Genomic DNA, 12161 nt, shown 5'->3' with positions numbered 1-12161 from the left:
GACTCTCCAAGGCCAGGTTCGGACCCCCTGGGCTCTCATGGTCATGATGCTCCTATCTCAGCACAGATCGCGCTGCTCCCTGCAGGCTGCGCATCTCCTGAAGGACTCTGGCATCAAGGATGTGGGTTGGAACCCTGCCTCAGTTTCTCAGTTCCTGTGTATCCTGGGGCAAGCACCTGGCCCCTCCGAGCCTCATTTCCTCTTATAAGACAGGGACTGTATTACTGACCCGGCAGGGTGGCTAGAGCATTAACCAAGACAGGATGTGTCATGTGCCAGCATACGGGATGCCCAGGGACCACCAGCTGGACAAGGTACCTGAGCCCTGGAGGCCTGGCCCCACCAGCTGTCTCTGCCAGGGTCCTGCAGGGGCCAAGGAGGGGTATCGGAGTGGACGGGAAGCTTCTCCCGCTGGTTGTTTCTGGCTTTGTCTGTTGCCCCAATGTTCCTGGCAATGACTCACAGTGTGTGACACCACAAAAGCAAGGAAGGGCTGGGAGGGCGTGACAGGGTCTGGCCGGGGCATGGTCATGGTGCCAGACCTTTGCTTGAGCTAGTGCCTCCACCAGTAATATCTTGGCCTAGGGGCATCCACTCATTCTTTAACTTTGAAACCAAGTGCCCCTTCTCTGAAAGTCTTCCCTCACCCTTTCTTTTCCCTCCCCCAGCCCGTCTGCACTTCCCTCCATTAGGAGCTTCATACAAATTATTTCAAATGACATTTTTCAAACTAACTCCTTTGTGCCAGGTGATGTGCTAGCTGAGCCAGGATCTGAACCTTGACTCCAATGCCTGTGTGCTTCTTAGGGCACGTGGCTACTTCCACATCACCCTGTGCTACGGCTGTCTCTTCTCTGTGTGTGCACAGAAAGTTAACAAAACCCTCCGCCGTCCGTGTGAGCGATGTTTAGCCAGCTTTCCAGCTCTGATCCCCTAGCGACCTGCTAAAGGGGGTATGGCAGCCGTGCTGCTAGGCAACGCTGCCTTTGGCAGCAGCGGCCTGAGAAAGGCACTGCATCTGGATGGAGAGGAACCGTAGGTGGACCCTATACCTGATGGGGAAGCCGGGGCTTCGGGCTGCCCCAGTGTGGTGACTTGTAACCTGGGCACATCTCATGCAGGGGCCTGTGGGTTGTTAGAGACATCCTGGCCCCTGGGACAATAGATCCCTAAGCCAGGCTGGCTCCCTGTGAGTCACCTATCCACTGTGAGTCTCGGTTCTTCACTCCTGAGCTGTCACCTAGAGGGCCCCAGAGAATGGTTCCTGGACACCTGGCCGTGTGGACCATGGCATGGATCACTGCAAGGACCCCCCAGCAGACGAAGACCTGCCACTGCCTGGTGGCAAGCTGCTCCCTATGCTTCCCTGGGGGTCTCATGCCAAGTGGGGCCTGTGGTAGTCTTGAGAGTTTGAATGTTTAGCTGGACCTAGGAACCCACTCCCGGTGGGCACCGCACAAGGCTGTCTCCCTCATGTGGCCCTGAGTCCCTCGAGGGCAGGGGGCAGCATCTGACTTGACGCCCCCACAGTCCAGGATGGGGTGTGGCTGAGTCAGCAACAAGAGCACGCTGGCCGGGTGGGTGGCTGGCGAGTAGATGGTGGGTGGATAAGTTGGTCCTTAGGGTTGGAAGGGAAGCAAATTCAAGGGTGAACGATGACCGAGCAACTGAGGGAATGCCCGCAGGCCCAACGGCATGGCCCGGGGTGCTGGCCCCAGCCGGCACGTGTGATGTCCTTGGAGGCTTCCCAACAAGCAAATCAATCCATCAGGCTGCTGCCTCCCAGAGTCCAAGAGGAAGGGGCCCTTGGAGACCCGGCCTGTGATCAGCCAAGAGCAGAACTCCAAGCTGCCAGGCCAGGGCCAAACTGAGGCCCGGAGGAGCTGGGGACAGGCTCTGTCCTTCTGATGCCAAGCAGGGCTGAGTGGGCCTGGCTCCTAAAGCTCCCCCTGGATCTGAGGGCAGAGCTGAGGGGAAGGGAGTAGCAATGAGAACGATTGCCCACCTGCTCCCACTCGCCCCCAGGGTCAAGCAGCATCAGCCCTCCCACCCCTAGCAGCCCAGACCACCCCCCATCCTGCCAGCTGGCCTCCCAGCAGGCGGCGCCCTGAGGCAAGCTCTACACCTGCCTTCTTCACTGCCGTAACCCCAGCACCCAGCAGGGATTTAGAGTAATAAACAAACACCTGGGTTAATTAATTCTTAATAATTGTGCATGTGTGTGTGTCTACGTCTGTATGTTCTCAGCCATCTTCCAAGCACTTTACATGGACTCATTCATTTATTCATTACAAGAGCTCTATAAGGTAAGGCTTATTATTATCCCACTTTACAGAGAAGTAAACCGAGGCACTGAGATGCTAAGTAATTTGTCCTTGGTCCCCAACAGTCCAGCACCACAGCCCAAGGAGTGAGGCCACGCCAGGATCCGAGGGCTACTCTGAGGCCTGCTGTCTCACACTGGCCACCCAGATCCAGGACCTGGAGAGAATGTCATCACAGCTCGGCCAGCCAGCTATCGTGACCATGGCGAGAAGGAGAGGGCAGCAGAGGCAAAGGGCTCCTCTCCCAGCAGAGCAGTCGCGCACGGAAGGGACTATGTCCCTCTCCTAAACCTCCAGGCCCCATTCTAGCCACCTCCTCCAGGAAGCCTCCTGGCTGACCCCTGCCTGCCTGTCTACTGCAGGGCATCAGGGCCCCGGTGAGTCATGGCCAGGCCCAAGAAAGAAGAAGTGGAGTCAGGAAGGCATAGCATGTGGGAAAACCCCAGGGAAGGGGCAGTGACCTGCTGCCGAGAACAGGGCCCACAGAATGCCCATGTGCCAGTTGGAGCCCCAGCCCCCCAGGCACCTGCACCCTTAAGAGGGGGGCCCAGCTCCAATCCTGAGGTCCCGCTGAGGCCCAGCTGGGATGTTACCCAGCGACTTCTCACCCACCAGCCCTGAGCACATCCTCGGTGGCCCCATCTCCCAGCCTTTGCTCGCAGGGCTCCTGCTCCTCTCCACCCTCTCCCTACCATCCCAGCCCCCAAGCTCAACAGGCCTCGCCCTGTAGGCAGCCGCTGAGGGGCCCCTGCAGAGCTGCTCCCCACTTTCTCCCATGCCCCTGACTCCCTGTTCCTTCAGCCCCTTCTTCTCTAGCCCAGGGATGTGTGGAGCCATCTGCTCTCCCCACTACGCCTGGGCAAGACTGGACACCCCGGGCAGGGACGGGGGCTGATCCACCCCAGCCTGGGCTCCCCCTAAGAAGTCAGTTTCATTGGCTTAGGGAAAACACACACAGCAGACCTTATACCTGGAGGCTGGGTGATATGCGGGGGTCCCCAAGCTAGAAGGGGTAAGAGTAGGGTGACCATGTAATTAGTCATATAAACCAGAAACACTTCTGAGAATTAAAAGCGGCACTATTCATACCTGTGTCAGGACAAGAGGTGTAAACAGCCTGTCCCAAGCAAAATGAGATGTGTGGTCACTGCAGCTACGAGACAGGGCTTTGGAGCCAGGCGGACCTGGGTTTGAATCCCAGCTCAACCGCACATCAGTCTGTGACCTCGAGCAGGACGCGTCACCTCTGAGCCCCCGTTTCCTCTCTGCCTCCAGGCCTACTGATAATTCAATAAATGAGAGCCACTCCCTCACGTCACCAGCGCAACCTCCTCCCCCTGGCTGTGGCCGAAGGAGGCTCAGGCCCCACAGGTGAGCCAAGAACCTGCTTCATAACTACCACACCCTCATCCTCCTTCAAAAGGCCTGAATTATGACCCTGCCCCCTACACCGGCCTCCCCTCACACCTCAGGCTGATTTGGGGCCTCCTTGGGGCTGCCCCAGCCTCCCCACTTCCAATCACTCAGTATGGTTGTATCAGTGTTTGCTGCACATGAATTAATAACAGGGGACCAAGGACCCAGGCCTATACCCCATCCTAGAGTCAGGACCTTCCCCATAAGATGTCACGCAGGCCTCTGAGGGACCCAGCCCAATCCCAGCTCCTGGACTCTCACCAGCAGCGCCACAGGGTGAGGCAGACTCAACAATCAGGGGACATCTGTCTCCTACCCTGATGTCCCCTTTCTACAGGGGAAAACTGTCCCGGCCACCCACTTCCTCATTCATGCCCTGACCTCCTCAGGGGCCCAGGCCATGGTCCTACGCCTCTTGCTTCCTCCGTGGCTGCTTCTACCCCTCCTCCTCCATCATGAGACCCAAAGGTCAGCACTTCCAGCACTCTTTTGGCTCTGTCCTGTTCACTTCTGCCCAGGCCCCATCACAGACAGCTCTTCCTGGGGTCTCACTTGCTAGAATGGGATGTCTGCAGCCTGCCTCTCAGCTTCTGCACACGCTGGACGCCTCTAGAGCCAATCCTCTCCATGCCACCTGCAGTACCCAGCACAGAGGGGGCTTCGGCGAGTGTGTACTGAATGAATGAATGACCACCATCCTCCTTGCAGCCTGGTCACTGGAGAAGGTCAGCAGCTCCCCCACCTCTCGGTACAGTAGCACCCAACTAAACCTGGAGCCCATCCTCACAACCAAGGCTTCACCCAGCTCTCAGCACTTCTCCCTAGGACAACAGCTACCACTTGCTAAGCACCCACTACGCACCAGGCATTCTGTTGGGGGCTTTTTTTTTTCCTTCATTTAATGACGCAGGATCATTAATTTCATTGTACTCAAGACACACCTCTTCCTTCAGGAAATCTGCCCAACTGCTCCCTCCTCTAAGCTCACACAACCTATTGGGCTGTTTGTTCAAGGCACTTCACCACCAGGCCTACGCCAAGCTTCCCACCAGGCCAGCCCTGTTGTCCTGGGCAGGAGGCGGCAGAGGTCCTGTCTCCCAGGGCAGCTCTGAGTGCTTCCCAGGCTCCTGAGGGGAGCAGGGGGAGGAAGTTCAGCCCTCGGGGAGCTCACAGAAGTACTGAGTCCCTCTCCATTGTCCAGTCAGGGCTGGCCCGGCAGGAGGAGCAGGTGCGGGTGTCTGCTGGGCCCTATGGAAAAGATAAGCCAAGGGCAGAAAGCAGGAATAGGGAAGGTAGGTGCACAGACAGGACCTGGTTAGAGGCCTCTCTGTCCACAGTGATCTGAGCACTGAGTCACTGAGTTTATTAGGGATACATGGCAACTGCGGGGAGGGGACGCCAGCCCCTACCCTCCACAGGCACCCACCACACCACAGCCCTGGAGAGGACAGGTAGGAACCACGCTGACTAAGTGCCAGCCCTCTGCACATCTCCCATCACCCTGGACTGGGGGTGGGGGGTTCAGAACCCCCGTGAACTTGACAGTGAGATAAGCCAACCTAAGCCTCCCCAAAGGAATCTCCAGACGGGTGCAGGGGGCAGAGGCCAGAACTGGGGATCAGCATCAGGTCTTTGAAGGGCAGAGACCCCACAGCGGAGCAGTCTGTGGGGCACAGTCTGAGCAAGGCCCAGAAAACAGGCACTGTGGGCTCCTGCAGACCCAGGAGAGAGGTTTATGGGGAGCTGGAGACCTGGAAAGCCCAGGGGAGAGGGAGAGAGGAGAGAAAGGGAGGAAAGGAAAAGGTAGAGGGAAAAGAGGAGAAGTGGAGAAAGTGAAAGAAGACAGAATCCTGAGAGCAAAGGAGAAGGGGAGGAGAGCACCACAGAAAGTGGTGACAGACAGACAGGCAGGCAGACAGACACGCCCTCCTGTCTCTCCTGCCCTCCCAGGCCCTCGGGGAGCCTCCCTCCCAAATGCCCCACAGCCCACCCGGGCTGTCCCACTGCCCCTCGCTCACCCTCAGACGCCCGCTGGTTCCTGAGGCCAAGGACTCCCAGACTCCGGCCAGGCAGGCTCAGCGTGTGCACAAGAGTGTTTGTTTTGTGCCTGCCCCTGCGAGCCTGGGTCCCACCTGGACCCTGCTCCCTGGGTGTGTCTGCGGCCGCGTTCTCTTGGAGGCGTCTGGGCCCAGGTACGGCTCTGCGCGCCTGTGATTTGTGTCCCTGAGTGTTTGTGTATCACGTCTCTGCGTGCGGGTGTGTTTCTGTGTATAACTGTGATCTGTCCTGGAGAGAGTGAGAGAGTGAATGTGTGTGTCTGTCTGCGCCCAGCTCTGGGCTCCAGTGGCTTCCTGCCCCCTCCCCCGCCCCCTGCAGCCCCAGCCAACACACACTTCCTGAAAACACTGACTGAGAAAGAAAAGTCACCCAGAATCCCGCGGGGCTGACGCTTCCTCCCCGCCTCCCGGCTGCACCCCACTTCCAGGCTGGGATGGGACAGCCGGCAGTATCTGCTGGGGCCTTATGGGGAGGACACCCAGGAAGCCCTCATGCTGGCTGGCCCCTGAGATGGCCTCTCCCCCTTCCCACCGCCACAATGAGGCCCAGAGAGGCTGGGAAAGAGGCTCTTTGAAGGGAGCAAGTTCTGCCCCAGCAACAAGTGATCAGCCTTCAGGAAGACCGGGGATTGGCTGGGCCGCAGGGCACTCAAGGGCACAGGAAGGAAGCGTGCAGTGTGCCTCCAGCTGGGCAGCTGCCCCCGCTGGGCAAATCTCCCTTTTCCTGAGGGATCTCCAGGCATCCAGGTATCAGAGAAGGAAACCGAGACTCAGAGCAAGCTGGGAGGGGATCCGTGGAGTGACCCTGGAACCCCAGATCACAAATGACCCCTCTGCCACTCTCAGAGAAGCAAGTTCAAAGGGCTCACGTCAATGACACTGATAGCTGGGCAGGCCTGGCCCGAGGCCAGGAGGCAGGGTCTGAACACTGGCTTCCCTCTGCTGGGCTGGGAGACTTTGGGCAAGTTTCTCAGCATCTCTGGATTCCTCAGCAAGTTCCCTACCACGGGCTTACATAACGGAAGGGGGTGAGGACTCTAGGGGTGGAGTGGGGTCCCCCAGGCCGGGCAGAATGGTGAGCCTGGTTCTGAGAGCCCTGGGCCTTGCCAGGGTAGGGAGGAGACAACCCTATCCTTGCTTCTTTTCTGATTTGCTGGCACCTTGGTCTGCAGCCTAGGCTCCTACCTCAGCCTCATTCTTCCCACTTGCCTCCTCTGAAGGCCTCTCCCTTCCCAAGACATCTGGGGTCACAAGGGTTGGGTAGTGGGATGGGGAAAGGGATTTGGCACGGTGAGCTCAGGGCCCTTTAACCCTATGGCCCAGTGTGTCATACGCATATTAACATATACCTACGTGCAGCCCAAGCTCAGCACCCGGCAGTACATACGCTCCCGCAGCATTATCTATTCACCTACACGATGAATACGCACCAGAGGCCTGTTAGGCCCCCAGCACTGTTCCAGATGTTGGGGATTCGGCAGTAAACAAAGCCAGCAAAGCTCCTGGCTCTAGTGGAACTGACATTCTAGTGCATTCAAGTGCACACTCTTGGCAGCACATGTACACACATGTGCACGTGCTGGCTCACACCTGACAGCACCCAAATAACACACGCGCCGATTCACTACCCAAACAGCGTATGCATACTCACAAATGTGCTCACACACTGTTGGGTCCCCACCGCAGCAGTACACATGAGCACATGGACGTGTGCACACATGTCCCAGTGAACTCACACACACACCACTTCACGTCACCACTGAAACTGCACAAATCCCTACATGCTTTTACATCTTAGGATCATGCATCATCGCCCTCAGAACCTGTGTGAATGTGTAAATACTCAGGTACACTACTGTCCTGACAGCTTAGACTACCACCCCCACCCTGCACATGGCTGCACACACACAAACTGGCCCGGCATGCCCTCACGCAGTCAAGACCCCGAGAGTATACACGTGCACACACAACGATCCCCAAATTCCACTGGGGATTCTGGGGACAGGCCTCAGTCACCACATGATTTTGTGTGAAAGGCCCTAGGTTGTAAGCTGGAGTAGGAAGGCCATGAGCCACTGTGGTGGGACTCCTGCAAGGGGGGCAGGGGCAGGCAGAGGCAGTGTTCCGTCATGCACCATGGAGCCTCGGGGAGTCACGGGAAGGGGCCAAGAGAGGACAGGATGGCCAGTCAGGCTCCATGTTGGCCCCTACCCTGATCACTACACTTACATGAGGCCTCATCTGCTGTGTCTTTCTACCACAGGGCTTTGAAGACTTTGTACACCATGTGAGCCAAGGAGTGCAGATGCCCACGACTCCAAATGTTAAAGACCCCAGGACATGGGAAGCCAGGCTTGGCAGCCCAGCCCTAACCCCACTCTGCCCCAGAGAATTGTCCCAAGTTGCAGGAAATAATTTTCTACCAATCCTCTCAGCACAGAATGGATTGTGGGTCCTCTAACTGCAAGGGCCAGACTCCTGACCATGGGGGCCTGGCCTCCCTGAGAGGCTGGCTAAGTAACTACGTTCAGACTGAAGCTCTGAGAGCAGCAGCTGGTACCCTGGGGCCCAGGGCTGTGGACAGGACTCTCACCCGACCAATCTGAAGTCGGGTATCAATGCCAGGAGGGCCACAGAAGGCTGTGGAAGACCATGGAGGGCACCTGATGAGGAGACAGGCCCAGAGGGGCAGCTCGTCATCAGAGTCACATGGCTAGCCGCGCCTGACCCAGCTGTCCTGCCTCATGAACAGGAATTCAGGCCTCTGCTCCCCCACTGGGGTTTGGCCTCCTCAGCCTTTGTGAGATCCCTAAGGACAAGGCCCTGCCTCCTCCCCTTGTTCACCCACTCTCAACCCCCAGAGACAGACAGACAGACAAGACAGTCTGTCTCCTCCCTCCTCACCCAGCCCCCGCCCCCGCCCGGGCCAGATGATGGGGTTCAAAGCAAATAGGAATTATTCCTGCATGCAGAACGGCCACTAGAGGGCACACTGGCACCAGGAAACTCCAAACTGAGCTTCCAGCAAGACACTCTAGTACCTGTTCCCAACCGTGTGAACCCAGGAAGGGCGCGAACCCTTTTTGTGCTTCCACCAATCAAACCTCAAAACAGCCCTGGCTTGGCCTTCAAGGCCCCTGATTTAATGTTCCTCCCAGTGTGTAGAGAACTTCCCAGACCCTTCACACACAGGGCCCCCCAACTCGAGTATTTACTTGGCATTGATCCAGCCAGTGCCCAATCCCTGCTCTCAGCCTTAGTTTCCATGCTTGAAACCTCCCAGAAGGCTTACTGCAGGGATCAGCAACATCACGTAAGCAAAAAATCCAGCAATAACAGGGACCACAAGACCTCTCTCTGTACATCCCTTCCTCCTCCAAGAAGCCTTCCAAGATTAGCCTGACTTGGCCCAAGTGCTCTAATAAATCCCTGAACACCCATCTCGTCCTGTCTAGGGATGATCCCTCATGGCTGCCCTGCCCCTCAAAAGGGCAGGAAGGGAGGGCACATGTGAAGGAGATTAAAATGGAACAGCCACAGAAGTAGGAGGAAATTCAAGAAAACAAGGGGTACCAGGAGCTACGGAATGGAGAAAACAGTTCTGAGGAAGAAAGAGGGTGAATAGGACGAGGCCTGAGAAGTGTCCCGGGATTTTGGTGACATGTGGCAATGGGACGGGGACAGAGTGTGAGGGAACACAGGCACTAGGGACTGGACAGTTCCTGCGCCCCACCCCGAGAGCCACTGTCCTAGGCGTTCCATTTCCTCCACGTGTTGCCTCCTGATGCCAGCATGTACCCCCTCCTCCCACAGTATCTCACACTTGCCAGGTCCTAACCTGAGCTTCAGGCCTCCTCCCAAACTCACTCCTGTCCCTGGGTCCCAGAGTCAGTGACGGCGCCGTTGTCCACCCAGGCACACAAGACGGAAACCTAGAGGCCTTTCTGGTGCACCCCCCACGCCAGGTGGTCCCCATCCTGTCCATCTAGGGCCCACACCTGGCTCTAATCTGCCTACTCCCCTCCAGGCTTGTTAGCGCAGCCAGAGTGGGGCCTCACCTGGCCCTGTGGCCCCATCAGCCTCACCAGCAGCCAGTCATCCTTCCTGCACTTAGATTCTTTTGCCTAAAACTTCCCTGGCCGCCCCCCCGCCGAGCCTGGCGTTCACAGCATGTCCCACCAGCACCCTCCCCGGCCTCACCTGCACCTGCCCAACAGTCCAGTCGCACCGTCGCCGAGAGTGCCCAGACAGTGCTTCCCTCCTCCAAGCTCTGTGCACGCTGCTCCTTCCGGCTGATGCCCCTTTCTTACCCCAGCACTCAGGGCCAGAAACTCCCCGTGCACCCTCTGGGATCCCCTGGCACGTGCCTCCCACCCTGAGCGGCATCTACTCACCTCACCAGCAGGCGGGGGGGCCCAGTGCGGGGAGGCACAGGTGGAATGCTTGGCTCTGCCAAATGCCGCTTGGCGGGCAGCGGGGGCAGCACAGGCTCTGGGGCAGCTGTGGAGGAGGCAGCTGTGGACGAGGCAGCAAAGCAGGTGGGCGGAAGGCAGCTCCTCCGGGGCGGGATGGGCGGGGCAGTGGGTAGCCCCTCATCCTCTCCAGCAGCAGGCAGCGGCTCGGGTGGAGAGGCAGGCGCAGGCGCAGGCCCAGGCGGTGAGCGGAAGACGTGGCGCTTCATGGGCACAGGGCGTGGGGCAGGGCGGGGTGCAGGGGTTGGAGGGGTATGGGCCCGGAGCAAGCCGGCCAGGATTCGGCGGCGGTGGCCGGGGAGAAGCATGCCCATGTCCATCAGGTGGGTATCACTGAGGCCCTGGCACTCGGTGGCCCACACCAGCCCATGCTGCTCAAAGAGCCCGGTGTACTGCTCCAGGTGCAGTGCCCGCAGCCACTCGGCCACTGACAGTGCAGCATCCCCGGCCTCTGCCATGGTTCCCGCAAGCAGAGGCCGGACTGGCAGGGCTCCGTCCAGACCTGGAATAGACAGATGAGCACAGGTCAGAGGTATGGCTGCCCAGGAGTGGTCCCCTGATCACCTGATCAGCATCCTTCATGGCTCTCATGCATGGATTCAAGTTCTGTCCTGGAGCTTCCTCCCCTGTGTTCCATATGCCAGGCAAGGCCAGGTACTGCCAGGTCATCTCTGAACATACGGGCTTTTCTCTCTGCCTGAAACTGCCTTCCCCTGCCCCACCCTGCCCTGTGGCCTCCTAGCATCCAGCTCACGTCTCCTTTTCCTTTTCTAGGAAATCCGCCATAACGCCTGGTGTTGATAACACCCCATACCCCCATACACGGCCTCGGCCACTGCTACAAGACTGGCCAGTGGCATAATCTGTGCCGTGTCTGGCACCCCCTCTTCCCTGCTGCCCTCTGCAAGACCTAGGCCAGGGCCCAATTCCCTCTGAGGCACCAATTCCCAGCTAAGGGCCAGGCCCAGAGGTTTAGTGAGTATGGATGGGACTCAAGGACACCACTGCTGGTCCCTCTGCTGCCCAGTCCAGGAGCTGAGCCTCACCTCACCCCACCCCCGGCCCCCAGAGGAAGCAAAATGCTCCTGGAGGTGAGTGAGGCCAGCGTCACACAGCCTCTGGGCTGAGGTGAGGTAAGGCAGGGCACGGCCGTTCATTTGTTCTTTCAAAATAGCCCTGCACTGGGCAGTGGGGTCGCAGGTGCCATCCCTGCACTCACGATGTGAGTCAAGACACGATGTGAAGAGAAAGTGACCAGAAGAGAAGGTGATTAACAAATCAAAGGGGAGAGTCATCTGACCATCTTCACAGACACCAAAGGGCATATGATAAAACCCAGTACCCAGCTTACTTACACAAATGAAAATCTTACTAAAGTGGAAATACATGGATACTTCCTTAAACAAAAAACCAACACCCTGCTTAATGGAAAAATAATAGAAAAATTCCCATTGGAGTTAGAAATGAAACAGAGATATCCATTTCACTAGTATTATTATTCACATTGTTCTGAAAATCCTAAACAAAAATAAACAGGAGGTACAAAAGTTGGATAGTTGAAGAGATAAACTATCCATCAGCTGTCAATGATGTGAGTTTTTGTTTTTTTGTTTTTTTTTTTGAGACAGAGTCTCACTCTGTTGCCCGGGCTAGAGTGAGTGCCGTGGCGTCAGCCTAGCTCACAGCAACCTCAAACTCCTGGGCTTAAGCGATCCTACTGCCTCAGCCTCCCGAGTAGCTGGGACTACAGGCATGAGCCACCATGCCCGGCTAATTTTTTTGTATATATATATTTTAGTTGTCCATATAATTTCTTTCTATTTTTAGTAGAGACGGGGTCTCACTCTTGCTCAGGCCGGTCTCGAACTCCTGACCTCGAGCGATCCACCCGC

General features: G+C 57.5%; 1 protein-coding gene across 2 annotated transcripts in view; it reads right to left on the bottom strand.

Moving 5' to 3' along the window:
• The window catches only part of ARAP1 (ArfGAP with RhoGAP domain, ankyrin repeat and PH domain 1), a 39131-nt gene extending 28382 nt beyond the window's left edge, over window positions 1-10749 (bottom strand). Inside the window, exon 1 of one of the 2 annotated variants that reach the window (XM_069471018.1) lies at window positions 10192-10749. In XM_069471018.1, the coding sequence (XP_069327119.1) occupies window positions 10192-10727 (536 nt within the window). In that variant the 5' untranslated portion in view covers window positions 10728-10749. The remainder of the gene's footprint in view (window positions 1-10191) is intronic. The other variant, XM_069471019.1, reaches the window with a different exon arrangement.
• Window positions 10750-12161: the final 1412 nt, after the last annotated feature.

Source organism: Eulemur rufifrons, chromosome 6, assembly GCF_041146395.1.
Source record: "Eulemur rufifrons isolate Redbay chromosome 6, OSU_ERuf_1, whole genome shotgun sequence".
In the NCBI taxonomy this organism is placed as follows: domain Eukaryota; kingdom Metazoa; phylum Chordata; class Mammalia; order Primates; family Lemuridae; genus Eulemur; species Eulemur rufifrons.
Note: the sequence above shows the minus strand (reverse complement) of the source record. Positions and strands in the feature narration are given on the sequence as shown.